Source organism: Pecten maximus, chromosome 3 (genome assembly GCF_902652985.1).
Source record: "Pecten maximus chromosome 3, xPecMax1.1, whole genome shotgun sequence".
NCBI lineage: Eukaryota > Metazoa > Mollusca > Bivalvia > Pectinida > Pectinidae > Pecten > Pecten maximus.
Window position 1 is genome coordinate 20100541 of NC_047017.1, and position 27091 is coordinate 20127631.

Consider the following 27091-nt stretch of genomic DNA (forward strand, 5'->3'; position numbering starts at 1 on the left):
AACAAAACTCCCCCAAGGGGAAAAATATACAAAAATGATGTAGAGCTGGATAGGCAGGCGAGACTCTTTGTCAAATTGGTGTCATTCAACAATCGTATCAGTTCTTAAATAACACACAACAGATAATATAACTTCTTAAAGGCATAGCCTATCTATTTAATATATCCTTTAAAGATATCCAAAGAGAGAGATCCTCCTTTATAACCAAATTGTCTTTATATGCTATTAATTTGTGTGTTTGATTTTGACACTGGGAGGAAATACTAACACAACTCGAAATATCAATCGATTTAATTTACAACTCACCGAGTCCAGTCTCCTTTACATATGATCCATGGACTAATATCTACTTTTTGGTGAAGTTCTGGTGAGATCTCGGGACTGATGAGATTTGGTGTTCCTGCGCTTTTACCTCTGGTGATGAGTCTGGTCGCAGAATCATAACAGCAGTGCTGTGCCGCCAGAGTATCTGTACCGGGAATCAGTTTAGACCGGATACAATGCTGGGCCGCAGGTTTGTAGGTGGCCATAGCCTCGCCCTCTCCACTGGCGTCCAGCCACAGGTAATGACGTTTCTTCTGCTGGTCCCACACCTTCTCGTTGTAGGACAGATGGAGAGGATAGGTACAGGGGCAAGATGGCAGGTCCGTCTTCTTAAAGTATTCGGTGATCACCTCTCTGTTGCAGTCCATCCACGTACCGCAGTTGTCCACCTCTGTAACATTACACAAATTTCCTTATAAAAACTATTTTCTTTCTCGAGTTTATGCATAAAGTAATACATTCGAATGAACTGCTTGCTGTAAAAGCGACTAAGGCGGATTATTCGATGCGCTACCGAAAAATATGACTGGGTAACAAAAACCACGGATAACTGAAAAGTTCTGCCATAGTCGACGATTTATAACTCAATATCTTCACTTCTAATCTTCTAAAAAAAATCGCTTCAAAAAAAAACAAAAAGCAAAATCAAATGTATTTTTTTTTTTCATTCTCATATTCTTTGTGTTTCTTTTAAACATTCATTATAATATATACAAATGTATTACACACGATATATTTATTTACATCATTGGTCATTGATGGATTTCGTCTCGGATCCGTTTTCAAATACCTGTCAAAAGTAAGGGAACACATTCGTACGAATGTCTCGCATAAGGTACTGTAGTCCTTACTGTATTTTACACGCACAATTATCAAAAAAAAGAGAATGAATTCTTTGTGTAATTGCGTTAGATCTTTATTTTGACAAAGTATTTTTTGAGTTCGCAAAAACGTAGTTAGTTAATTTAGTTAATTACTGCTATATTAAAGTAAACTAGTAATTAGCTATCGATCTATACTATCCAACAGGTCGTTTCAAACATAGAAATCGAGAAAAGGGAGACTACCCATCTCTCCTTCCATACATAAAACACCCGACACTATTAAGTTTGAACCTCCCCCGAGACAGTCATTTGTTTATCTTTCTCCTAATGTCCAGATTAAATGGGGATATATCAATAAATGCCCAAAAATTTAAAAGTCTCCTTTTGTTTGATTCACTCAGTATTCTGTCTTCATAAGCGATTAAAGACCTTAACAACACATTTGATTTCGCCCTCAGATAACTGGAAATACATCCCGTCAGCCGTATAAATGAGGCTAAAATTAGATATACGGACTCTTACTGAACCTTCCGTACAACATCATCAAACATCATCAAAAAGGACGACTGTAACATTACTCTGCGATGAGCACTACAACACAATATTTAACATAGAAATACAGGCTGATGGTGATCAATGACAATGGGATTTTCATTTCGCGATACTAAGTCAGATGGACGGCGTTGATAGCCATTGGTAGTGTACCATAAAGTTTCGTTGTCGCCAATTCGATTCTTAAATTTAGAATGCGATTTTCACAAGTTTAGCATCCACCTTTCAGGGACCTATGTAATTGTTCACTAGTAATCGTTAATGATCATTAACTCTTTTTTTTTCTTTTTTCGTTTGCTCACATTTTTTCACGTTCAATTAAAACTGGTCTTCAGTTAATACTTTGGTACTATAATTAGCTTTAGAGTTCCTCGATTAATCTTTTGAATTCGATAGTCCGTAAAACGATGCTTTTGTCTAGTAAATTTAAGTCTTCAAAAAAAAGATATTCTATATGGCTTTTACGAGAATGCAAGAATATATGTTGAATACCTGGATCAATGTAATCTTTTCCCGGCGGCTTCGGGACAAAATTGTCGTTTTCCCACAGATAGAAACTGCTGAAATGTTTTTTGCCAGATTCCTGATTACCTGTGATTTAAGAAAGCACATGTAACTTCAGTATACCACGGAAGTGAATGATCTTTCAAAACACTTTAATGCATTGATGATGATTTAATTGATATTCAAATGGGTTTAATAAATATACTTTATCAGTTTACATTATCTTTATATCCGAATGAAAATGACAAAAGCGTTACTCAATGCATATAATCAAGCTAATTTGATAATGACACTGCGAGATAATGTTGCAAAGAGAAAATAATATGTAGTTTTTGTTTTTTGTTTTATTTTGTTTTGTTTTGTTGTGGTTTTTTTTGTCGTGATTTATCTTAAGTGAAAAGCAACAAAACGACCAATGATTATAAGGTATACGGTGTGAAAACAAAGACGACACTATCAAAAATATTCTTTCTGTCCATATCCATTTGCAAGAGCGAGCCTCATGTATTGTGATGATGGTGAAAGTTTCCTAACACGATGTAGTTATAACAATGTGTCATGGTCATTATACTTTAATACTTTAATAGTATATCTTATGTAGATACTACAATTCTATACGGACACAGTAACTGCTTATATTAAGTCATTTGTGATGTTTGTAGAATCTACAGCAGCATCAACCTACCATTGCCCTCACAAGACGGCATGAAACACACCATTGACTCCACTTCCTTACACGCCATACCACATTTCCGGTTCCTTTCTTTCTGACCGACACCGCATGTGGTACTGCATGGTCCCCATTCTGACCAGTTCCATCTGCCATCACCTAAACGACAAAGAAGACATAAAATCGACAATGTAAAAGACACTCCTCGTTCCATGCGACCACAAGCAGTCGCCTGGTATAATTTCAATAATAATCATGCCATTGGTTGTCATGCTATTTGAAGGCTCAGTGGCTTCGGTAACATACTTATAACATTGTTTTATACTGTATCAACATTTATGAGATGGAATTCAACATTCCAGCATTTACGTTTATTATTTTTATAACAGAACAAATAAATGGTGTTGGTACAGTGACCATCATTGATATTAGTATGCTAATTTTTAACATTGATATAAGTTACGTGTGCATGTTACACGTGTACAAAATTTTCATATTTAAGGTAGGACGTACGCTCACACAAACAAATATAAAATGGTTTCTTCTGCCAATTTAATATTTCATCAACATGAAATTACAAATTTTATCAAATAATGCCACACAAATTTTAGGTTTTCAAAAGGATGATAATATTTCGGATCATAATTAAAAACCAAAACTGTTTTTATAGAATATCTATAATAATCGGAAATGTCTAGATATTTTTAATCCATTCTTTACTGTTTTCTAATAACCTCCATGATAAAGAATGGGGTGTTAAAATATCAAAGATTTTTATATCACACTCGTGTTTCCCTATAATATATTTGCCAGCCGTAAACATTAAATGTACCGGCTGCTGACTGTACTCCCACGAAGTCTTTATCTCTCTCTTCAACCTATACATAATATATATTTCACATTGATGTATAGTTACCCCCACTAAATTATTATGACTTTAGTGCAGCATTTTGTTTTTCTATTACAGAAATTCTTTTGCCAAGACGGTTTATCGATCTTATCAATTTACAAATTGGTTTCTTAATAAATATACGAAACTATCTTGTGGTAAAATGAGAAAGCGTTATATCTTGAAATTGATGTTTAACGATATAATTTGTCTTTCAGCATACTAAGCATATTTCTGTTTTATGATAATCCATATTCCACAAAACTATTACAAACCAGGCACAATAAATAAGCACACTAGATCAAGGGAGTGGTATTGCCGACTGCATTAAGTTTTGAGCCACACAAAAACAATTAACTGAAAATCACTATTTCAGCATTAAAGCACCACTTCCGTCTACCCTCAGGGCGGATCTCAAATTGTCAAACTATTTAAACAAGATATGCCGTTTTCCTTCAGCTGGCGTAAAGGGTGCCCCATGTACATTTTAACGAACTGCCCTTTTATCGTCCAAAAACCGTATTACTACATACTTGCTAAGTACTCTTGATTCCATAGGGATTTGTGTTATACTGAAATATTGAATTCTGTTCTATATGCCAACAGATGCAATTTCTGGACAATAATATTCCCTCTGATATCTAAGACTGTCCTTGAGTAATTTTGTGCACAATTCTGCTTCTGATCTTATGTAGGTTTAAAGGAATTGACAGATTATAAGGCATTGCATGGTAGACTAGTTGAAGCAAACTAGGGATTAAGAAATGAAATGGAAATCATCCCCAGCACCCCTTTATACTGACAAGCTACACCCAAAATAGGGAGATAGTCTTTCTTCTGGGGATTGCTTAAATATTCGGGTGACCTCTTGCTTTCGGAAAATAGAACACTGCTATCTATACATTATGAGGGTTTAAATGTACCGCAGCTATTTGATTAACAGATGAAGACCCTACCAGTATCCCTTTCCACTGGGATACCTTCAACCAACCCATCCAGACATGTGACTGGGTATGCCGTTGTGTCCCGGCATTAAACGCTTCAATTATAAATCCTATTATTCCACATGAAGCATTAAATAATTACTTTCGCTATTAATGTAACGAGATTTCCCTCAAAATACAATATCTTTTCTATATTTATATATTTGAGATTATATTTATAATCTATTCTTCACGTGTATCCAACAGTATCGCTTAATACATGAATGAAAACAATCGTTATAGGATTTAGATTAAGACGAATGGTTTAATAAATTTTCAAAATGAATGGATAACCGAAAATAATAAATAAACTGTTTTATATGTCAGGAGTTCTAACGAAAACATGTGCAAGACAGTCCTAAATTTAATCATATTTAACAAATAGGAAAATAATTAATCATTGCTGTAAAACTGAATAATTTCAAAAGGCATGCTGGTTGTATCATATGTGATCTACAACATGAACCTTTCCTCCTCTTTGAATTTCTCAATGAAATAACTTGCATGTTATTGTAATGGTAAATTTTGATATTGGGCATATGTTTTTAATTGACGTATTTACCATTAACGAAATAGCGTGTTGATGTGTTTCCTACGATACTATTTATCTTACATACACCATCTAGCCCACTGCTTGTACATTAAGATAAGGTACCTCAATAAAATGTTGCTGCACAGACTCTGACATCAATCAATAAACTTTCAACACTTTCACGCCTCTCTTTTCCGGATATCTTACAATAAAACGTCATTTTTTACGTTCATGTTTGTGCTAAGAGTGTTAATATGTCTGATATGTTACATAAACGCTAAATAAAGAAAAAGTATCAAACAAAGCCAACATAAACTTCCATAAACAATCTGCTCAATGCCAACGACGTAGGTAGCCAAACTTCTACAAACAGGAACGCTATATTTAAAAAGGGGGTCGTAAAAAGTAATTTACGTGAATCACAGGGAGAAAACTGACAGCAATATTTTTTAATAACCATTATGAATAAGAGCTTTAAGTAGAAAAAAATTTTAAAAGTACTGATTTGGAGCTGAAATCTAAATTAAAAAGAAATCTTTATTGCCGTATATTTTATGATTATATATTTTGTGACTTATTCGTAAATTAAGGGAGGACTATTTACTTACCCATCTTTCCTAAAACATTGCACAAAGTATTTTATCCCTTGTTTTGTGACGCCAATAAATAATCAATAAATCGCGAAATGATCACATGTTTGTTTTTATTTTAATGTATTGCCTTCCTGTCTTTTCCTTCCTTCTTTGATCACTAATTACCAAAAGAAAGAAAGATCAACATGTTTTCTTCAAACATACCAATACATTGCCTTCAACATCTCTTGAAATAGAGCATGCGCTAAAAGATAGAAAGTTTTTTAGCAGGCCGGGACTGACACCTGTTGGTGATATTATGTCTAGTTTGTCTCGTTAGTGATGGCGATATTGGTGTTTTGTCGGTGCCTGTCCAATGTGAATGAAATGTGGCAGACTCTGGCCATGATAGACAGCTCGGACGTGTAACCTGCCTTCATTAGTCTGCTGTCGACAAACACCTTACATTTCCAATAGACAAACTTTGTACTTTACACAAGTAAACTATTTCCGGTATGCTTTCCGAGGGGAGAGTACTTCAGTACTATATTCAAGTAAACATGGTAAAATGATCAAATGTATTTTCTTAAGTGAGAAAAAAGTTATCGTATATATTTTTGTAAGCAATAACTTGTATTGATAACTAGGTCATCGTATTATCAAACAACTTATCTGCATAAACCTATTTTTAGAGTTAAAGATAGTAGGGAGATTGGTTGTGGTTTAACCTCACTGTGGGTTTGATTAAAACTGCCATGATACATTGCCATGGTAATATAGGTGATAGGAGTGCAATTCCCGAAATGAAATTGTTTGCTCATAATTTACCTTACTTAAACGCATCCGTCAAACATTATTACAACGATGTTACCTCACTCAGAAAGCAGAATATGATTTATACAGTAGACCAACGACGGGACCGATATTGGTATTGGGATTAACGAAGTAACTTTATAATAGAAGAATATTTTGATCGTCACGTTTTTCTTTCTTTTTTCTTTTCTTTTTTTACCTTTCTTCCTTTATGATTCTTTTATACTGACTATTTTATCACAAGGAATGTTCATCAGTTTGTTTTTATTCTGCGTTAAATCCAATGGCAGTTCCTTCTGTCCAATCCCATTATTACTAAAGTAACTAAATCAGGCGGTTTTCTGTACATTGCCCAATTTTGAATTGCAAAATTCAAATATAAGATACATAATTCAAAGTTTTTTGTTTCCTTGCCACATACCTCGAGTCCTGCCGCCGGATGCTGGTATCTTCCGTTTTCCACCTTTGCTGTTTTTCCTTATGGAATGTTGAGGTTTATCAATAACATTATTGTTTCCTACACTTAATGTCACCTGGGGTGCTCCATTACCTTTATGGGTGTTCCAGTTGCCTCCCTTGGCAAGCTCTTCTTTTGCTACTGTTTCTATGATATGCCTGATAGTGGTTGGTTCTAACACATTATCAAAGTTGATTTTCTTTTGTTTTCTTCTTGATTTTCTCCTTTTTGTATTTTTATTCCTATTTCTGTTTCTTTTATTTTTTTGTTTCTCTGATTTGGAATCTGTAACTGAAATTGAATTATGTTCTGTATCTAAAGCATTTGAATTTAAAACATCCTTTCTTCCATTTTTTAACTTTTGTTTTCGACGCCGTTTAAATGGATATTGATTCCCCACGCGTGGATTATTAAATTGATGCACTGTTCTGGAATAAAAGTCTGTGAAGTTTGTTGAGCTATCATCTGGTTTTCTTCCAGTAGAATTTGCCTCTTCATTCTGCCAATGAAAGGAGAGAAATCTAAACATTTGCATTGGTTAAGTGTTGTATGAAAAGCAGCGATATATAAATGTTTCGCTTGCTTACGAAAAAAAGAGAAACACAGCACGCAAACGAAGTATACATGTTTCATTTGTGTACCACATAACTTGTAAAGACGCACACAAATGCTTTGATTGTGTACCATGGTACATAGTTGAAGTTTAAATGCTTTAAATAATTTGGATGTCTTAAGACTTTGTGAACAAAACCAAGCGAGTAAAGTATCATAATTGCTTACAAGGTGTAGAAGTATGTATGCTTAATTTGCGTATCACACGAAATGGTACGGAACAATAGTCGAAAACAAAGGGTATATTCTTCATTTGTCTACCATCAACTATGAATTTAAAAGTCGATCGTTTTTAATGTCTACTTATTACCAGTTCAAATTTAAACGTCGATATGACGATATCAACTGGACATAATGACACAATGTCTATGAGCAAAATTAACCAGTGAGGTCAGTATCAATCGCGTATGACCTTGGAGCTCCTAAGATGAAAACATGTCATCAAGATATGTTTCAAGCTTTACCGGAAACCTGTAAGATGAAAACATGTCATTAAAATATGTTTCAAGTTTTGCCAGAAACCTCTAAGAGTCTTGGTTAACAAAATAAGGCTTTGTAATTTTTACACCGTCAGCCCGTTTCTATAGTTACAAATCCTTGTATATAAGTGATAAAGATCCCTCTACGATATACAATTTTCATCAAGATTCAACACAATTTACGCACGACCTTCACTTCCGCAAATGATTCCTGACACTACTTCAAGCCTATTTTATTGTATATAATCAAGTCCATCAATTATTTGAAAAATAAAACAAAATTATGACTATGAGCTTTTACCTCGAATCAAAAAGATATTACATGGATGATAATTAAATTTGTTAAAAGAGAAAATAATATTATCTAATGGCTTTGAAAATGTGTTTTAAGAAGCAATGCCGATTAATGCACTTGTTCTCTGTATATAATAAATAAACAGGTGCATTCGTATAAATAACCGTGGTATTCGATAAAGATCATTACTACCTGATATAATTACAATTCTTCTAGTTGTATTTACTTTATATATCCAAACATATATACCTTATGCTTCGTGATTGTTATCTGTTTAATTAGAAACAGAATAATAGGGTACTTAGATCTAAGACTGCAAGTTAGTTTCCATTTGAAAGGAACTCGAAAAGAGATAGCAATTTCTTATTTATAAACAACCAAGTGATAATAACCGAGGGATTTCGAATGATAATATTGTATCGTTGTGCATTCCTTAATTGCCATTTATCATGTTATTCAGTTTAATCAAACTAAAAGGAGAAAGTAACATATGAAACCAATAAATGAATATGATTTCAAACATTCCGGACTACAATACCTATCGTGTGGTCTGGCTCCAGCTATCGTGTCTCTAACACATACATGGTTTTATGGTTGGGGTTATCGAAGAACATGAACATTTGTAGTTTTATACTTTAACACAAGGTGAGAGATGACGCGTACGTTTGGCTTCAAGCTGAGCTCACTGAATGACCCTTTCACCTATATCTGCACGTGCGTTCAACTCGCGCGCGTGCAATGACTTTACCAGGGACATAAGCACAAAGGGTAATGATTGATAGGCCCTAATCCAACATACCAGTCATGTTTAGTGACTTTGTGGCCAATTCTTTCCTGCTAAAGACACGTTTCTAGATAATGATTTCAAAACTGTTTGACAGTGCTGTTACAAACGAGTCGATGATAATCTCGTCGGTATAATAGATAGGATAGCCTTGGAATCTCGTTAACAAGACTCTGTGTAAAGACTTCATTTCACAGTAATATATTTACCATTCATAACATACAGACATGAATAAACTACAAACTCATCATGTTAGAATAATATTTGTACTTTCTATGTAATGCATTCTAGCAACAAAACTGCTATGTTCCAGTGTCCAGGGATGGCATTCCAGTGGGATTGCACTCTAAAAGCGTCCATCAGTAGTTCCATTTTTCGTTGACAATTTATATGACGTTACCTGTTGCGTGTGTGTAAAACATTAAACAAACATAACAAAACCAACCAATCAACATGGAGAGACTGTAATTATAATAGTCAAACCAAATTCAAACTTTTGCTTAAGTATCATTCATGTGATTTGTCAGTCTGTCCAAATCTGATTCTGTCGCATAATAAACTGCATAGGACAATTTCAATATGTGGATCACATATAATATGTGAAGCACATAAAGATTGTCATTGACTTTACCAGTCCATGACTTACCCGCGCAAGTACAGTCCGATATTGACTGTGTCAATGTTCAACGTGAATATATAAAATATATAACAACACAATTACAGTATATTTCAGTGATCATAAAAGAAATAGAGGAATAGAAATTTCAGCCTAAATGAATTTATCGCGTAACACACCGACTCTTTGTTAAGTTGTAATTTGTAGCTGTTATTTTCATACAATCTGCGATAGGTTAATAGATATTGCGGAATGTTGAAATAGATTAGGAATTATTCTCTAATGGCTAAAGTTGCTCGAGTGTCTATTGCGATTTGTAACTTGTGATGGTCATATGGCGAAATCTAGTTCCGCGTCATCTAAATACTTTTAGCGAGAAGAAATTTGCAGGTGTTTCGGTTTGTTTATCAATCATTATGGGAAATAAATGACCCTTATTTAATGAAAAGACTCGCCACATTGATGTAGGTTGTCGTTGGCAAGAATCACTAGCATTCCTTGTCGTACCTCATTTGATGTAACGCGCTTTTGGCATCAGCATCGATGTCGCGCATTCTTGAGAAAATCTCGTTAAATGTAAGGTACAATATCTTGTTCTATAACTGCCCTATGTACTTTTGAATGAACACGGTAATACTTAGCTTCATGTATTCTGAGAGAAATCTCATTAAATGTGGGGTAACATGCCCGCTTCTATAAGTACGAGTACTTTTGAAAAACAAATATGTTGATACATACATCACATTTATATAATGTCCGTCTCACCACCGTTTGCATTGTTAAACCACGGGAGATCCATTACAGAACCAGGAAGTAAGCCAATACTGATTGTGATGTAGATTTTTGGGGTATTCTCTGTTGTGTTTAATATCTATTGACATCATTATGTATCCTTTATATATGCCGAGGCAATGTAACTCTAGTAAAACTGCGTTATTACATCAAAATAGAATTTATCAATTATTCTACATCAATTTTAAAGACTTTAAAATGGTTTGTCTACATTAATAGATAATATACAAACACGTAGACCACGTCATTAAAACTTTAATCCATAGATTTGTTTCATAATGGAACAATATTCTGCCTATTAAAATTTCAATTATGTCACGATTGACAGAATGATATCAGAAACGTGAAAGGAAATGTTCAAACTCAACAGCAATTGGTACTCAAACCCAAATGTAAATTGGTTGAAGGTTATGTTCAATACAAATTTAGAGTAAGATACAGAAGAGTAACAAAATAATTAAACTGCATTTCACAGCTGTTGTGTCATCGTTGGTGATGCTGAGGGCCTAAGGTGCTGATAGGATTCAACGGTTTGTTTGCTGGGTTTATTACCCCGTTAACAGCCAGGGTCATTTTGAGGCGGGGTCTCATTGTAGTAGTTGATGACTACCTCACTGAAGAACATAAGGAAGACCCGTCGCATGCCATTAATAATAATTAGGGTAGCAAAACGTCCCTTGCCAAGGACACAACCACGACTGCACAAACATAAAACGCTACGGGTAGAGAACGTCGAACCACGCCCCTCTGATCTTCGTCTGAGGTAACATGACCGACGCCCTAACCGACTGTACTATCGCGGCCCCTTAGGATGTTACGAAGGAACGAAATGTCATAATATCAAATGGGACGTGTAATACATGTAGTCACATCAACTTAGAACTTGTCGATTATCAACTTTATAATTATGTAGAACTAATATATACATTCAAGAGACTGCAAACTTCATAAATTAATAATGAAAATAAACTGATCTGAAAGTTGCGAGCATTCTTGATTATGTTTTGTTAACAAAATGTTTTATTTGTGCTCGTATTATTCACGAAATAAGTATTCTTTTTTTACATTCAGAATTCGTACCTAATCACGCACTGCGTCTTTGGAAACTGGATTTTTATCAGATATAACTAAATTGATATTTGTTACTTACTGGTCTGTTATTTCGTCGTGCCGAGACAATCAATTTCGTATATATGTCCTGATAAAGAGGCAGGCTGCCATAAAAACTGTCCACGCTATTATAGTTATACCAATATCGACATATCATTTCAAATAATACCCATCCGACCACTGTTTCTGGTCCGAGACGTTTACATATTATATCATACCTTAAATATAGCAACGTGCATGACATGCATGTGTGTGTCATTGTTGAAAGTCTGAGAGATAAATAAGGGAAAGCAAAACTTAAAACTACAGTCTGAGGGCAAATGTTAACAGCAAAAAATACCCATTCAAGAAGAAAACCTAAACATTACCGAACATAACTGAAATGTTAACATTAATTGAGATGTAATTGTTGTAATCTGGCGGAAATAATTCATTTCAAAAATGGTAGTTATATAAACGATTACCGAATTTCGGTTATAGGGCGTTCTTCTCCAGACTTCTGACAAATATTGATTGACAATTAAAGATGCATCACAATGACATATAATATCATTGCGATACCAGGTCTTCATGGACGAAATATCAAATCTGTCATTTGAACGTGATTTTCATGGGTGCTTGAAATTGATTTTCATATTAATATTATGTGCTAGAACTTCATTTCCATAGATGCTTTAACTTGATTTTCATAGGTACTAGAACTTGATTTTGATATGAGCTTTAACTTCGAGTTTTATTTGTGCCTCAACTTCATTATTTTCTGTGCTAGATTGTCATAGGTGTTTTAATATGATTTCTGTAGGTGCTTTGAATATTATGTACTGATGAGCTGTAAAGTCAATAAAATGAACTGAATTGAATATTTTTATTGTTGCTTTAAGACAAAGTTATTTAGATGATCATCATACCCTACAAAAACATTTTGCATTCAATCACAACATTCTTCAAGTAAAGATCCCTCATAGAAACGAGCATGGGAAATATATAAAGCGACCAAATTAATTACAATTCCACTATTTCATATTAAATGGAAATTGTAATTAAGGAGAAATTAGAAGGGAGTATATGATATTCAAAGACAAATATCTTTCGGTTCTTCGTTCTTTATTCATTTTATTAATCTATCAATCTAATTATATTAATCAAACACGCAAATAAACTACGAAATATTTGTTTTATCAATATAAAGGTAATATTTTATTGTCTAATATTGTATGGTCTTATGTTTTCAAATTCATTTCAACACATATAGCTATAGACGTTTGTATCACAAACGGTTCAGAAAAATATTTCCTATAGTAGAAAACATAGCAAAACATGTTATATAAACTGATTTTCTGACAGAAATAACACATTGTAATGTACCGTGTATTACTGTAATAACAACCAAGAGTAATGATAACTCCTTCACTGTAAAAGTACTCGATAAATCAGACACACAAGGACAACATGAAGTACACAGTGTAAGCGGTTGGGGATGTACTAACCAGACCTGGGTAACAAGTGGCTGAGTGATGTACAGACGAAGCGTGCCACTTCCCTCTTATAGCTGTAAACACAATGAACGTTACTCATCACCGTAGGTAGATTCAAGACGTGCATACTTGGCCGTGTGGCGTTTTTATAACGAGAATACTGTAAATATTTATCCTTCTATCCCCGGTCTTGGTGAATATTTCTTGAACGTTACATTTCGTACGATAGTGGCCCCGATTTCTTATACGGGTCCACTTGACCAGTAAGTTGAGTCACCGAAACATTGGCACACTATCTTTAAATGATAGACAAATGGACAATGATCGTAAACTCTGATATACCTATGTCATATGATACTGAGCTATTATCATTAAGGCGATACAATGCTTTCAGTTGATATTGATGGAAATCGGCGTTGTCTACTGGACTAGTAGTAAATTCTTTATAGCGCTCTTTTACTTCCGTGATTGCATGACTTACTCATGGAAATTAACGGACCAAAATTGCGATAATATACTCTAGCCCCTATGCAGATTAATTACACCAGCGCATACATTTGTATTATCACACAATGTAATACCATTGGCAACATCACGAAATCGCTGTTACGACAAATCTGTGCCTTTCCTTTGAAAATTTTCTTAAATTTCACAAAACGTGAATAAGAACATTTGAGCGTCTCGGTATCCGAGAATTCGTTTGTAGTCCTCTATATGTATGTATTAATATACGCTGCAGTTGATAACCTTTACTGATTTAAAGTGTTTAAACTATGACTCATTTATACTTTTTACTAAATTTCAATAGTCTACCATCATCAGATCGTGTGGAAAATGACTCTATATAATATTTTTACATTTACATATTCCGTTTATGCTGGTAGCATGCCATTGCCTCATTTCAATCATTTAGAATTATTCGAACTCCAATTGTAACTACCAAAATTATTCCTGACGGCCCATCGTCGCTGGCAAGGTCATCAGGACCAATAAATAGAAATAGTAAATAGAAAAGATTTTGAGAAGGATAATCATATCGAAAAAATAACGAAAAATATAAAAGACGGGTAAACCCACATAGCTAGTTTCAAATAACAAATGATTATCCATTGAACCCGCTAATCTCTTCCTCTGGAATGAATAGATAACTTTTGGCATATTTTAAAGTTTTAACGTAGTAAAAGCTACATTTTAATTATCAACATATCGAAATAATCCAAGTACGATGCCAAAGATAAGAATTAGGAATGTGCCTACGACATGTATACGTAGATATACATGTAGCGCGGATAATCCATTCCCCTAAACATTGATCTGATGGATATATAATGTATCTATCCTGACAGAAGAATGTAAGAAGTGAAGATAATCAATCCTTTTGGATTTATGTCATTAATGGTGAAGTACAAGTGATGTGGTATCAGAAAGTACAGATCTTACGCAAATGGGAAAATACTGAAGTTAACCCCGACAGTCGGTGTTATCTGACATGTTTTGGTGCAACGACTGTGTGCTATCTGGTATCGCCTATAACAGGCTCCTCTAGGGGACTGCCTACACAAAAACATGGTGGGGCGACAACACACCCATCGATACAGAAGATAATGACGAAGAATCATTAGAATTCTTAGATCAATTATTTGAAGTCTGTGATTCCAACTAAGAGATTAAGACTTTCTGCTTCAAAGTCGTGACGAGTACAGTCATCTTCATATCAAATCACGAAAAAATGCTATATTTATATCTAATATGTTATTGGGACAAGTGACTTGTGTGTACATGTCTGCTGCATCACATATCTCGAATAATTCGGTTGCAGTTGAAAGCTTTACGTTTACCTCGTCGAAAATATCGACGGTCATTTCTCATTTGGGTAAACATGTCTATTCTATTGGGGATGTCCCTACTGTTTTATGAAATGCGGATATACAACGTGACTATGGCGTCCATCTATCCCGGTTTTGGTTGAAATCATTGTTTAACGCTAACTCTTCTGTGACAGCTGGTCTAGTACATATAATTACCTTATTCTAATGACTCATTTTTTAATGATCGTTAAGAAAACTTAATCGTGTTTTGATGAATGTGTATATAAATCGTTTTAAATTCAGAATTTCCCCTGTCGAGTTTTATTTTTAAGTCATTCTCCTTATTATCAGCGATTTCTTTTTTCGTATGAAATAATATTCCTATCCCCAGGAGCTTGACAAGTTAACAGACGTCAGATTTAGTAGTTTTGGTGGGTTTTTTTGTAAATGGGAAGGCTGTTTACGTATGTAGGCTAATGACTTCATGTACTTCTACCAGACATTTTATCGAAGTCAATGTTTTTATTGGTACACAAGATTAGACCAATCCGGACAAACATTGATGGTCACGTTGGTTTAAAGCACACGCCCTCTATATACCACCAACAGCAATATAGCTGTTTTCATTTTTACCCAATCAAAAAGCCAAGAACAGGTTAAAACATGGCATGTTCTTGTTATTTGCGTTACTGAATAGCTAACATTAAATACTTATTCCATCAATAAATAAAACTATCATATATACTGTGTTTTGCTGTTGTAATGACGCCACATTAATGGTAGAAATTTAATTAGTAGGATGGTACAACCCAGGTAAATACAGTTCCCTTTCAGCATTTGTAATGATTGCGTACCATACGTATATGTTACTTTTCTAAGAATGATGGGTGTAGCCGCCTGTTTAACGCTTCATTCACATTATTACATACTTATCCTTATGTAGGATTTGTTTTCCAAGAAATACAAACATAATTATTTAAACATTACGATACGATAAAACCACATATAGAGTTTGATTGTATACAGTACGTTACCATGTGTGGCTATATTCCTTCGCAAGAATCGTGAAACAATATTAGAATAACTCTTCAATAGTCACTAAAAATGAAGACTTAAACCAAGAACATGTGTTTGTTTGACTCCATGATAACGTGATAATTATACAGTGGTCCAGTGGTGTCTTCAATGTTAACAAAACTGTCGATTTGACATTATTATTCCTACGTTAATGACATATAAGCTGATATTGCTGTGATCCAAAACGTTTCCTCCCATTGTGCACGACTTATGCAGGATGCTATTATATATATACGCGCTTATTTTAACGGTCAAATGTCGGTCCATGCATATTAAGATAAAGCATGTGTTTCTTTTCCTTCATGTAGACCTACATTATAATCACATGACCGTTTACATCCACATACAAAGACCTGCCTTTTTGAGATCCTGATCATATCATTAACTTCATAAAAATGAATTTCAATATGACATCAAAGGAGGATAGTTATTTGCATGGCCATTTGTGTGATAGCATGTGTCTGCTGGCACAGAACAGGTCAGTAGGGTCTTTGTTAGTTTGGATTACTCAGACAGGACACAGACACCCGGAAGTAGCTCTAGGCATGTCCGCCAGGAGGAAACCTGCCAGTTTCCAAGGAAGTATAATCTATGATAAACAAACGAATATATCCTTTTGAACCAGATATAATATAGCTTCGATGAGTAAGAAGAGCAGTACCTGCTGTGGTATTTGATTAGACCTGTCTGTCTGACAGTTATTGTGTGACAAGATGGCGGGTGGTCTTGTCTGAAGGGGCGTGATCTATCCATCACGTGACAGAGGAAGTTGAACCGTATCTGGTCACTCTCAACGGAACCATCCCACAATCGATATGTTTTCGGCATATATATGATGCCCTGTCTAGAGAATTACTTTATTTTCGTTAAATATACACCGATGTTTTAAGTACATGTATACACCATGGATTTACTTGTTTTGTTCAACCCTCCATCTATCGATACACTTACTAAATTTATGAATATTATCAAGTGTTTGACAGTAGGGTAATTGATCAGATAAGAAAAAGAACGTTATATATTTACAAGTGGAATATCAGAAATTATCAATTCAACAATACCTTCATTGCATTGATGATGCTTGGATGTACAGAACATCTAATACTGACCAATGAGCCGCAGATTTTTACGGAAATGTCAACGTCAACATCGGTAGAATAGGTGTTGGTCAAATCGTAAACTGTCCAAATTTTTCGCATTTTTACGAAAACCAAGAAATGCATTAAGTAATCTATTCAAAATGTCGCTCAACCTCTCTCAGTTTCTGCACTCTACAAAGTAAAACTTAGATATTGAAGGTATATCAAATAAACGAAATCATTATGTATGATTTTCCTGTTAAATACTTGAAGCCGCATGGACTATTCTGATATTTTATCTCAAGTCTCCATAAAAGTATCAAAGGAGCAATCACTGCGATTTTTTTGATAATGGTCACTCGGCACCGTTCCTAATCATGATCTGTCTTCACTAACCTAGATACGTATTTTTGCCTTTTTTCATATTTTGACACTTTAATGAGTTTGCTAATTTCGCAAAAGAACTTTTATTTACCGACTGAGCCGAGTCATACTTGCCACATCAAATAGATATTTCCTTATGACTTTAGATATAAAATAGCAACAAGTGATAATATTATTAGATCCCTCCTCGCCAAAAACGGTATCATTACATAAAAAGAGACCTCAAAAAGATAAGAAAATCTATAAAGAGGTCTAAGTTCAGGACAACTTTAAAACGCCAATATACCTTTGTTTATTAAACTTATAGGTATGAACTGTATGAGTCTTGTACCAATACCATAGTGGCTATTCTGGCGTGCGGTCATTTATACTACCGAGATGGGTAGACCGCTGGGGGTCGACAAATGATAGTTTTACAGCGTTAATGCAACGATTACCTCCTGCGTGCGGTACGGTACCAAAGGTCAAGCCTTCCACACTTCAAAGGCATTCCACACTAAGCCTACATGGAACCCGTCTAACAGTCGATACTCGGTGAAAATTAACGCGCGAAAAAAAGTACATCGAGATATGTGGACGCGTGTCATATCAGCGCTATCGAGAGCTGGTTAGTGTTAGTATGTCTCCTTATCGACAGACATGGAGGCCGGGACAGGTCATTGGAATCATTAGTGGCAATAAGAGGAAGTATATCTATCAGGGTGTTAATTATGCCTTTATAGTATAGAGTCGCGCGCTGGATCTGTTAATGTCAGATATCCAGGACATGACTGACGTGTGATATGGAATAATGTTCTTCGTCGGACAGAAATTTGATGATAATGATCACATTATCATCCATATAGTCGATTTACGATGAACGCTGATCCACATGAATGATATGCTAAAATTGAATTTAAATAAGAGAAATTGCGTACAGAACTATCTTCTGAACATAATTAATTTAGTAGTTATTGCGACAAAGAATCAATTGTGATCTAAAGATTTGTGTTACTCTCAAAACAATCTGTATAAAGATCGGCAACATTTTAACAGAGCCCCATATAATCAATATTATTAGAGGTAGCTGCATCAAAAAAAGATTGGTAGAAAACTCGAAAAAGCATATCACTTCTAGGTTATCCGTATGTTTCTGATGTGTGATCCTTCCTTATACCTTGTAGATCACTACACAAATATAAACTCATATGTAGAACTTGGTATCTTGTTTTATCACCAGTCTCTCACCAGAACACTGATACACCAAAGCAGACCTCGTACCCGAGACCCAGAAAGATTACAACCCTCAGGTTTTCTCTTTCAACGTCTTCAGCAGGAACAGGTTTGTTGAACGAATGCGTTACGGAAAAGGAGATTGCAATAACATGCTTCATAACTATATGTTTTAAATGTGTATATGGCCTAAGAGTGATTCCCGTAATGTCCATTTGAATCAGTGTTATGATTCCTTATTCAAATAAATTTTAGGATTCATTATCTTTATTGTATATTTAAAACACTTTGTCCACGCCTACGTCATCAAAATGAGTTTAGCTTAGTCGATAAAAGAGTTTCCTAGATAATCACCAAGACGAACGTAACAGCGGCATACTGGGAAATTTTCCGTAAAACATGCATTTTATAGCATCCATAGATCCCCTTTCTTTTTAACTTAGTTGCCCATTGTGACGATAATCTGTCATTCCACTGCCATGGATTAAAAACATTAAATAAGAGTACGAAATTAATTGATTTTGTCGATTAGGATATTCCAGATTAATGGGGATAGACATTTATAATCCGGTATGGGCGCTCCATCTCTATGTTATTACCACATAAGCTGTCGTCTGCTCATATCAACGTCGTCCTTTTTGACATCGGCGCCAGAAAAATCAGGAAGTACAGCAGTTAGCCGCATTATCCTCAGTTGTATGGTGGAACATTATCTTGCAGATTAGTTTCAAATTGGATGAGATTGAGCCGTTGTAAGTGTTTATAGTGGTATCACCTCGCACTGACACTTGCAGGCAGCATCAGGCAATCGGTGTTCGTAACCTCAAAACTGACACGACAGCCATTCTTTATCAGACTTGATTTCATTACAATCTGGGTTACTAGAAGTTATCGGATTCGATTTAACATATTTTACTGCAAAAGTGAAGCAAACGGACAGGGCACATCTTATTTCATTATTTACATCAATAGAATTATATCAGAGACGTGTCATGAAGTAAAACAAAAAAGTTTAACCACTTACAATTACTGACCTGAATCTTCGGCTTATACGATTTAATTGTGCCCATTTATTTCCAAGGGAAGTTTCCAAATGCCGAACAGTAGCAAGTTTATGGCAACATCCACATATAGAATAAGACCCTGTTTTTACAAAAAGAAATCAGTATCCATACTTTTTTGTAGTCTACACTGGTATAATTCTTCAAATATCTCATTCTCGTACATGTGATCAATTTTCATGATAGTTTCAAAGACAAGTGTATGAAACAGCTTGAATGAAATGTGTTGTCAATACTGCTAGTTGAAAAATTATCCATATATATAAAATATATATATGCGCGTGTACTATCTTTCGTGGTTTGGAGCTTTCCAGTTATTTCGTTGATACAAGCTTTCGTGGTTAGCTCATACAACAATAATATAACAATGCATACACAATTTGGTTGTATTTATATTCGTGACTCCATAGCAACCATGAAAACAACGAAAGATTCATGTTATACAGTATATATATAAGAACATACAGCTTTTTCATTTTTTGTTGTATTTATATTCGTGGCTCCATAGCAACAGTGAAAACAACGAAAGATTCATGTTATACAGTATAAGGACATACAGCTTTTTCTGTTTTGTGAATGTGTATGATAGATGTGAAATATCTCTAAATGTCTCGCAACGACAGAATATTTCACGAACATTATGATTTGCTTATTATTACTTACAGTCTGTTCCTTATCAAGTTTATCAAGGATTATGGCGAGACAAAATAATATTTTGAAAAAACAAGCGCTCTTAGAATTATCGATTATTTAAGCGAATATGGCTGCAATAATATGATTAATTTGCTAATTATTCCCTCGAGGTTTTCCTGGTTTCAACTATTTATAAGATCGCTTGATGATAATGCGTGGTAAATAAGTAAATACATGCATGTTTATGTCTAGAGACATAATTATAATAATCACAGAGACAGACATATATAGTGTTGTTTTAATGGTCGCGAACAAAACGAAAATAAGTCCCCGTGAGTATTACGAGCTATGCAGTAGGGATCAGCTCCAATCACATGTAAGACACGCTGGCTAGCCTACCTAACTATGTCCAGATGTAATCCCCACGCTCATCCCTCCTATCTTAGCATTAGTATGTGTATATTTTTTACAACCTAGGTTTGTTAAATCCTGTGAGATTACAGGTGATAGGCATTACCGGAGGACTTTAGTCCCCATGTTTGTCGCAACCTGGTTGTCGTGTTTTAATTCATTTAGAAAGTAAAACAGTTCAAATTATACACGTATTTCACATTCTTTAGAATTATAATACTGAAGATTATATTGATTTATAAGTCTACAGCAACTGCCCATCTTTAACTTTTGATATTTTTTCGGCCTATTTCATTTCCCTGCATCGCCTCATGGGTATCAACAACTTAACGTCACTGACGAGTTCTGAAAGGACGGAACACCTTTATATTATGCATATACCTGTATATGATGTATATTATATAGCACTGATGTATCTTACTCTCAATTTGTGATGAAAATCGTTAATGTCTTTCGTACAACACTTTTTTGATATCAACACTGACCATGTATAACAATATTATAGAACATTTGTTTCCGTGCTATGACAATCTACAGATCACATTTGAACATTTATGTATATGCATATATATTATATCTACATGTTTTTGTGATGCCATGTTATAGACCTGGTACCAGCATTGCGCATGGACAAGGGTTTCAGAGGCTTAAATATTTGCATTTCGCTGTCATAGATCTATGTAAATAAGGTAGTAGAGCACTTTCAGTGTTGTTTCGCGTGACATGTCCGCCATGTGGCTATAACGTTATATCAACTGTATAGTAAATTAGTAGCATATGAGATTTAAAATGACCCGGTCCATAGAACATGGGATAAAAATAAATAACGCTAACTCCATAAGGCCTGTAGATATTTAAAGATACATCTCGTCGAGTAAGCAAAAGGCAAGTTGGATGACATTATCAAAATCTATTTTGTTTTCAGGTGTATTCCCCTTTTCCTTTAACTTCAAGTCTTAAGTCATGTGTGATAATAAATTGATAGGAAAAGATAAGCACTCATTGCCACTTCGTCTGAACAATCAAAGTATTATAGATTTCCGAAAACTGTCCACGGTGTCAATTTGACTGAAATTGTAAGCTAATTCAGGTGCTCGTGCTTGTTGTTCTAATGTGAATATGTTCGCAATGTCTGATCAGACAAAAGAGGAAAAGCTATTTTATTTAATATACTTCTCTACATTTATCAATTAAAACTAACAGGTACTTCAGAATGATTATCACAGTACAAAGAAGTACATCGTCATGTTTAATACATTCTAATCTACATAATTGTATGTGGGACAAATTTCATTGTCTTATTGAATGTAATGCTTATGATGACATTAGGTCTCTTTATTTTACGTGAAAAATAATGTTCTGATGTTCCATTATACAGACAAGCCGAAACACCATATAATAACTTCTGAGAAATTGCACATTTAAATCATTAGTAAATCATAATTATGTACAAAAGACAAAGCAGTCTGCATGGTTAGATAACGTACCCTAATTCTAATAGTGCTATGTATTTCGGTTTTGGTTATCATTAATATTTTTATTTCTTTTGTAGGATATAATCATTATAGCCAACAGCCATCCAGCATCTTAACTTCTAGTTGGGTCACGTTGAGTATGCCTCACTTGTAGTGACTAGACCGCCCCTTGGGTATCTCAACTCCGCCACATTTTTAGAACTGGGAGAAAGTGCATTTTCTTTTATTATATTTATTTCATTGAAAAATATTCAACATGAATATTTGATATGACGTGGGAAATTTACAATAGATTATATACCACTGCCAGACATGTTTTAAGGTAGGGGCTGCCCCATTCATCTCATGAGACAGAACCTATCTATACATGTTAGTTGTTTTATCTTACATATGTAGCATATATTATCCGCTATCCGGGTGTTTATATAATAATGAAATAGACAGTATTGATTCGTAATAATAATATCTGTGCTACACATATGTTATTGATGTAATCATTCAATTTATTGTTCTTACAATATATTACTTTGGCACACTTTTTCCACTGAACCGTTTCACCTCTTTCTAACAGGTATGCAGACGGATATTGTTTTAATTGATAATACAGGTGATCGTTTTGAAAGAGCTTTCAATTGGTAATACAGTTGATCGTTTGAATGAGCTTAAGTCGTTACATGGAAGTTTTCGTGTATCGTCGTTGTAAGTTGTTTCATCTTCTTTTTACGTCAAGAGCCGCACGTGTAAGGCACTTTTCACTTAAATGAGGTCAACCGGTACATGATTTCAGCGCAGTCATTCTTCCTCATTTCGTATGGGTAAACCATAGGTATAAATGATAACACTATTACTAGAGGGTTATATTATAGGTTATAAAGAAAAATATTGATTAAACCAAAAGATATGCATTTGTTTATTGATTGAACTTCAAACCCCCTCGGTGTCAAACGTTCTTCTGATCCCAGATCAAACACAAGCGCCCTGAAAGCACAAACGTTTGCATGATCCCCTATCGTCAGGCTAACCAAAGACTTAACCCTACTTGGTGGGATTTAAGCTTCGTTCACACTTAGAATAAATACGAAAGTTAATCACTTCTTGCTTCTCCACAGGTACTTTTTGCATTTAGAAACAAGCTGACAGGAATAGAGAAGTGTTATCAGCAGGATACTTGGTAAAAACATTTGCTGCACAAAATAGCCGGCGGCAAATATTTTTGAATTATGAGTTAGTTCTTCTTCAATGAGAAAAATTCCATGCCATTTTAACAGCCTATTTCTGACTGAAAAACACATGTACAAAATTACCAATAATCACGCATTATAAATCGCTTAACCAGCATTCCGTATCTTAAAAGGTGATCAAGCAGTAAGGTTATCAAGGGCATAATTCGTCTTTAGTATATGTTTTGGATTTTTATTTTCTAAATTATTTTCTATATATATATATATATATATATTTGCCACATATCAGGCGATCTCATTCCGCTAATCTGTTTTAATTACAGTTTAAAATCTTGCTCAAAACACACAGGAGAATGGCGCTTTAAATATGAATTTTGCATACGGCATGATGTACCATGTCAAAACGACAAGATTCACAGGTCACGTAGAATTGAGGATACTGAATAAAACCTAAGTCGTCGGGAGAGAAAAATGGCTGAAGAATTTTCTCGTGTGTAACATTTCGGAATCTCTAACCTATCCAGACATTAATAACATATAGATCAATCTCCTGAACAGTGTTAGATTCTATGGCAATGCTTTGTTAAATTAGTGATCATGAATTTCTATAATCCATCTCAATTACAGGAGGAGGTACAGTATATTGTTGTTTAGGTCTGTATGACCGATCTGAACCCTTGACATGTAAGTACTGTAGAATTATCGTTTCAGAAGATGCCTTTGAAGCGAACATCGTTAACGCAACTTCCCGCTCAATTTCGTTGCCAAGCTTGACTGTGTATAACTTAAACTGCAAATCAAATAATGCCGTATTGGTAATATTGAAGATCAAGTAGGTCTTGCACTTGATGGTGGGTTGTAATGGCCATCAGTCATTTTACAACCTTCTTTCTATATGACGTCATGAGTGTAAGATTATGTTTATCACATAACTCATATTAATGACAATGAAAGTGAAATCTCCCAAATCTGTATGAGAGAAGCGAATATTCCGACTTCGGTATTTTTCTCTACAGAGACAAGCATTCGACGTCATATGGTTATTGTGATGTCATCAATCATTAATGACGTAACAATAGTGTTATTACACGTGCGGCTTACGACAGAGTTTGTCACCCTGAAACTTCAATCGATACATCGATAAAATAAATAAATAAATAAATAAATAGCAACTTAAAAAATCATATTTCTAAGTTGTTAATTGAATTAACTAATTTTTTATATAGTAAATTAATCAAATTGAGTGTATATTTTTTTCTATTTCTTAGTGCTCTACAAATCCAGATTAGAGTTTAAGCCTTCTGTACTTTTTTGCCTTTTAGTATAGGTTTCTGACAGAAAGCATACGATAGCATCGCTCTACTGGATCATCAGTGTAACTTTGAATCCCAAATGGCCACTAGTATGATCAGAAGCCCAGATTGTGTCCTGGCCGTTGAGTGCCTGTCTATCACTACCCGTTCCCTGGAGATAGGTTTCTTTCGTTTGGAAATTCTACTGGACCCGATAGCGTCAGCACAAGCACTCCATATGATAAAATACTGATTATTTAGCGCGATAAACTCCGCCAAATATGATTTCGGAATATCTTCCTGGTCAACCAATTTCAGTAATTTCCGGTTATTATTTTCAATATTTTTACACACAAGGTTTATCCTTAAATCAGTAAATGTTATTTACCGTAATCGCAAGGGGCCTTATTCAAAACAACACGGCCTCAGATAAGTTAAACTTGATAGCTTTACACGTTTAGTGGTCTATACGTGAATGGTTTCAGTTGCAATGTTATAAAGAACAAAAGTCTCTAGGTAAGAATAAAAAGGGCTCAATAAATATTTGCAAATTATATAAGAGTATCTATTGTAGTGAATGATAGCTACACGGGGTTTGATTGTAAATATTACCATCGATTTAGTGCACTGGTTTTCTCCTAGTGCTTCATAAATTAGCATCGAATTCGAAGTCAGTTATCTGTAAAACCACCTTACTAACAGATGCACAAGCATATCTTGTCAGAAATGATAAGCTTGACATCTTTGTATCAACGTGGCTTTCTCCGCACCACACAAGTAGAAAATACAGATGTCAAAATCTGAACTGGAGCGGAACAAACACCCAGATCAGACCACAGACACCTCTGTTTCGTCATTTCCGGTTAATGTGGTATATATAAGATACAAACACTTCGTAAAATAATTAACAATGAAAGTATATCGTAAAGCTATATGCATTTAATAAAATACTTAAATTGTCTGACCAGGAAATACAATCGGGAAATGAAGAATGGTGTGTTTTTTTTATATAAATAACTGACATTATGTTTTGTTTCTTTGGTATTTTATCTTATGTCAGTTCAGGAAAAAAAAATAAGATATGGCATTATGATATGTACCTTGGTATTATTAGGAGGCGGTTTTGCTTTATAAACGTTCAAAGCCAGTATAAGATTGTATATCTTTATGCCACCTGGCGTAGCTCTGTGATAACCTAGGTACATTTGCAAACGTAGTGATATATTGAAATAGACAGAAAATGGAATTGGATTTTTTCGTGTGGGGGTCTCAGTATACCCCATAATGTATCATATCCGGAAACAAAACCGCACTACAAAGAACACGCCAAAAGGCACGAGTTTGAATAACAAACATTTCTTTCATTTTTTGATGGATTACCCTAAAGTATTTCGCTGCCAGAGCCCTCGACCTATATGCTAGTATGTCACAAGCTTTCAATTTATCATCCGGTCCTAGCCATGTTCTTAGTGAATTATTTTAGAAAAAGATCTTTATAACCCGACGGTGAAATATTCAAGTCTTGGAAAGAAAACTAATGGTGAATTCTGAGTGCGGCAGACGCTTGTTATTTTTACTTTGGTAGGTTATCACGGCCCACAGATTGAAAATGTTGTCTGTATGCGAGAGATGGCCTTACGCGTATCGACAGATGTCAGGGGGAAATAGAAAACTCCTAAACACACAATAAATTCTTTTGTTATCAGTATCCTCAATGTTCCCTGAGGTATTTCTCGAACCTTTGAAGGCAAATGTTTGAGAAATTCTTAGACGTTATCATGATGACCTATGATCGGGCGACCTCATCATTTCCACAATCTGCTCAAACTATGACAATTCCACGTGCATTTCGTTGTACATAGGTTATCGTTACTCTATTTTCAGATCGGAACATCAAAAATTTCGGAAGTTACAAGCGCTCTTTTTTTCATAATCTAGGTCATCGATTTATTTTGCTATCGATTCAAAACACATGAATGATCTTCGGACGTCAAAGGGTTTCGTAATAGATACCGGAAACAGTCGAAAGGTCCTTCGGTAAGCCGCCATACGAAATAATATTCTGTCATGGAACAGCAAATGAGTAGTGTGAACTGGACACTTCGATAAGCAGTTAAAAATAAGAAATTGCTGTGTATTATTAGACTGTTTTGTTCTTGACCTATTTTTCTGTCTCAAAGTAAGGAAATGGATCA

The 27091-nt window shown here is 34.7% G+C and overlaps 1 protein-coding gene across 2 annotated transcripts in view; it reads right to left on the reverse strand.

Annotated features, from left to right (window-relative positions):
• Positions 1–27091, reverse strand: part of LOC117323512 (isthmin-like) — a 36781-nt gene that overhangs the window by 2384 nt on the left and 7306 nt on the right. The window contains exons 3-6 of one of the 2 annotated variants that reach the window (XM_033878776.1): positions 7214–7619; positions 2890–3033; positions 2193–2291; positions 307–715 (exon numbers count right to left, since the gene is read on the reverse strand). In XM_033878776.1, coding sequence (XP_033734667.1) covers positions 307–715; positions 2193–2291; positions 2890–3033; positions 7214–7619 — 1058 coding nt within the window. Of the gene's footprint in view, positions 1–306; positions 716–2192; positions 2292–2889; positions 3034–7084; positions 7620–27091 lie in introns of both variants that reach the window. The other variant, XM_033878775.1, reaches the window with a different exon arrangement.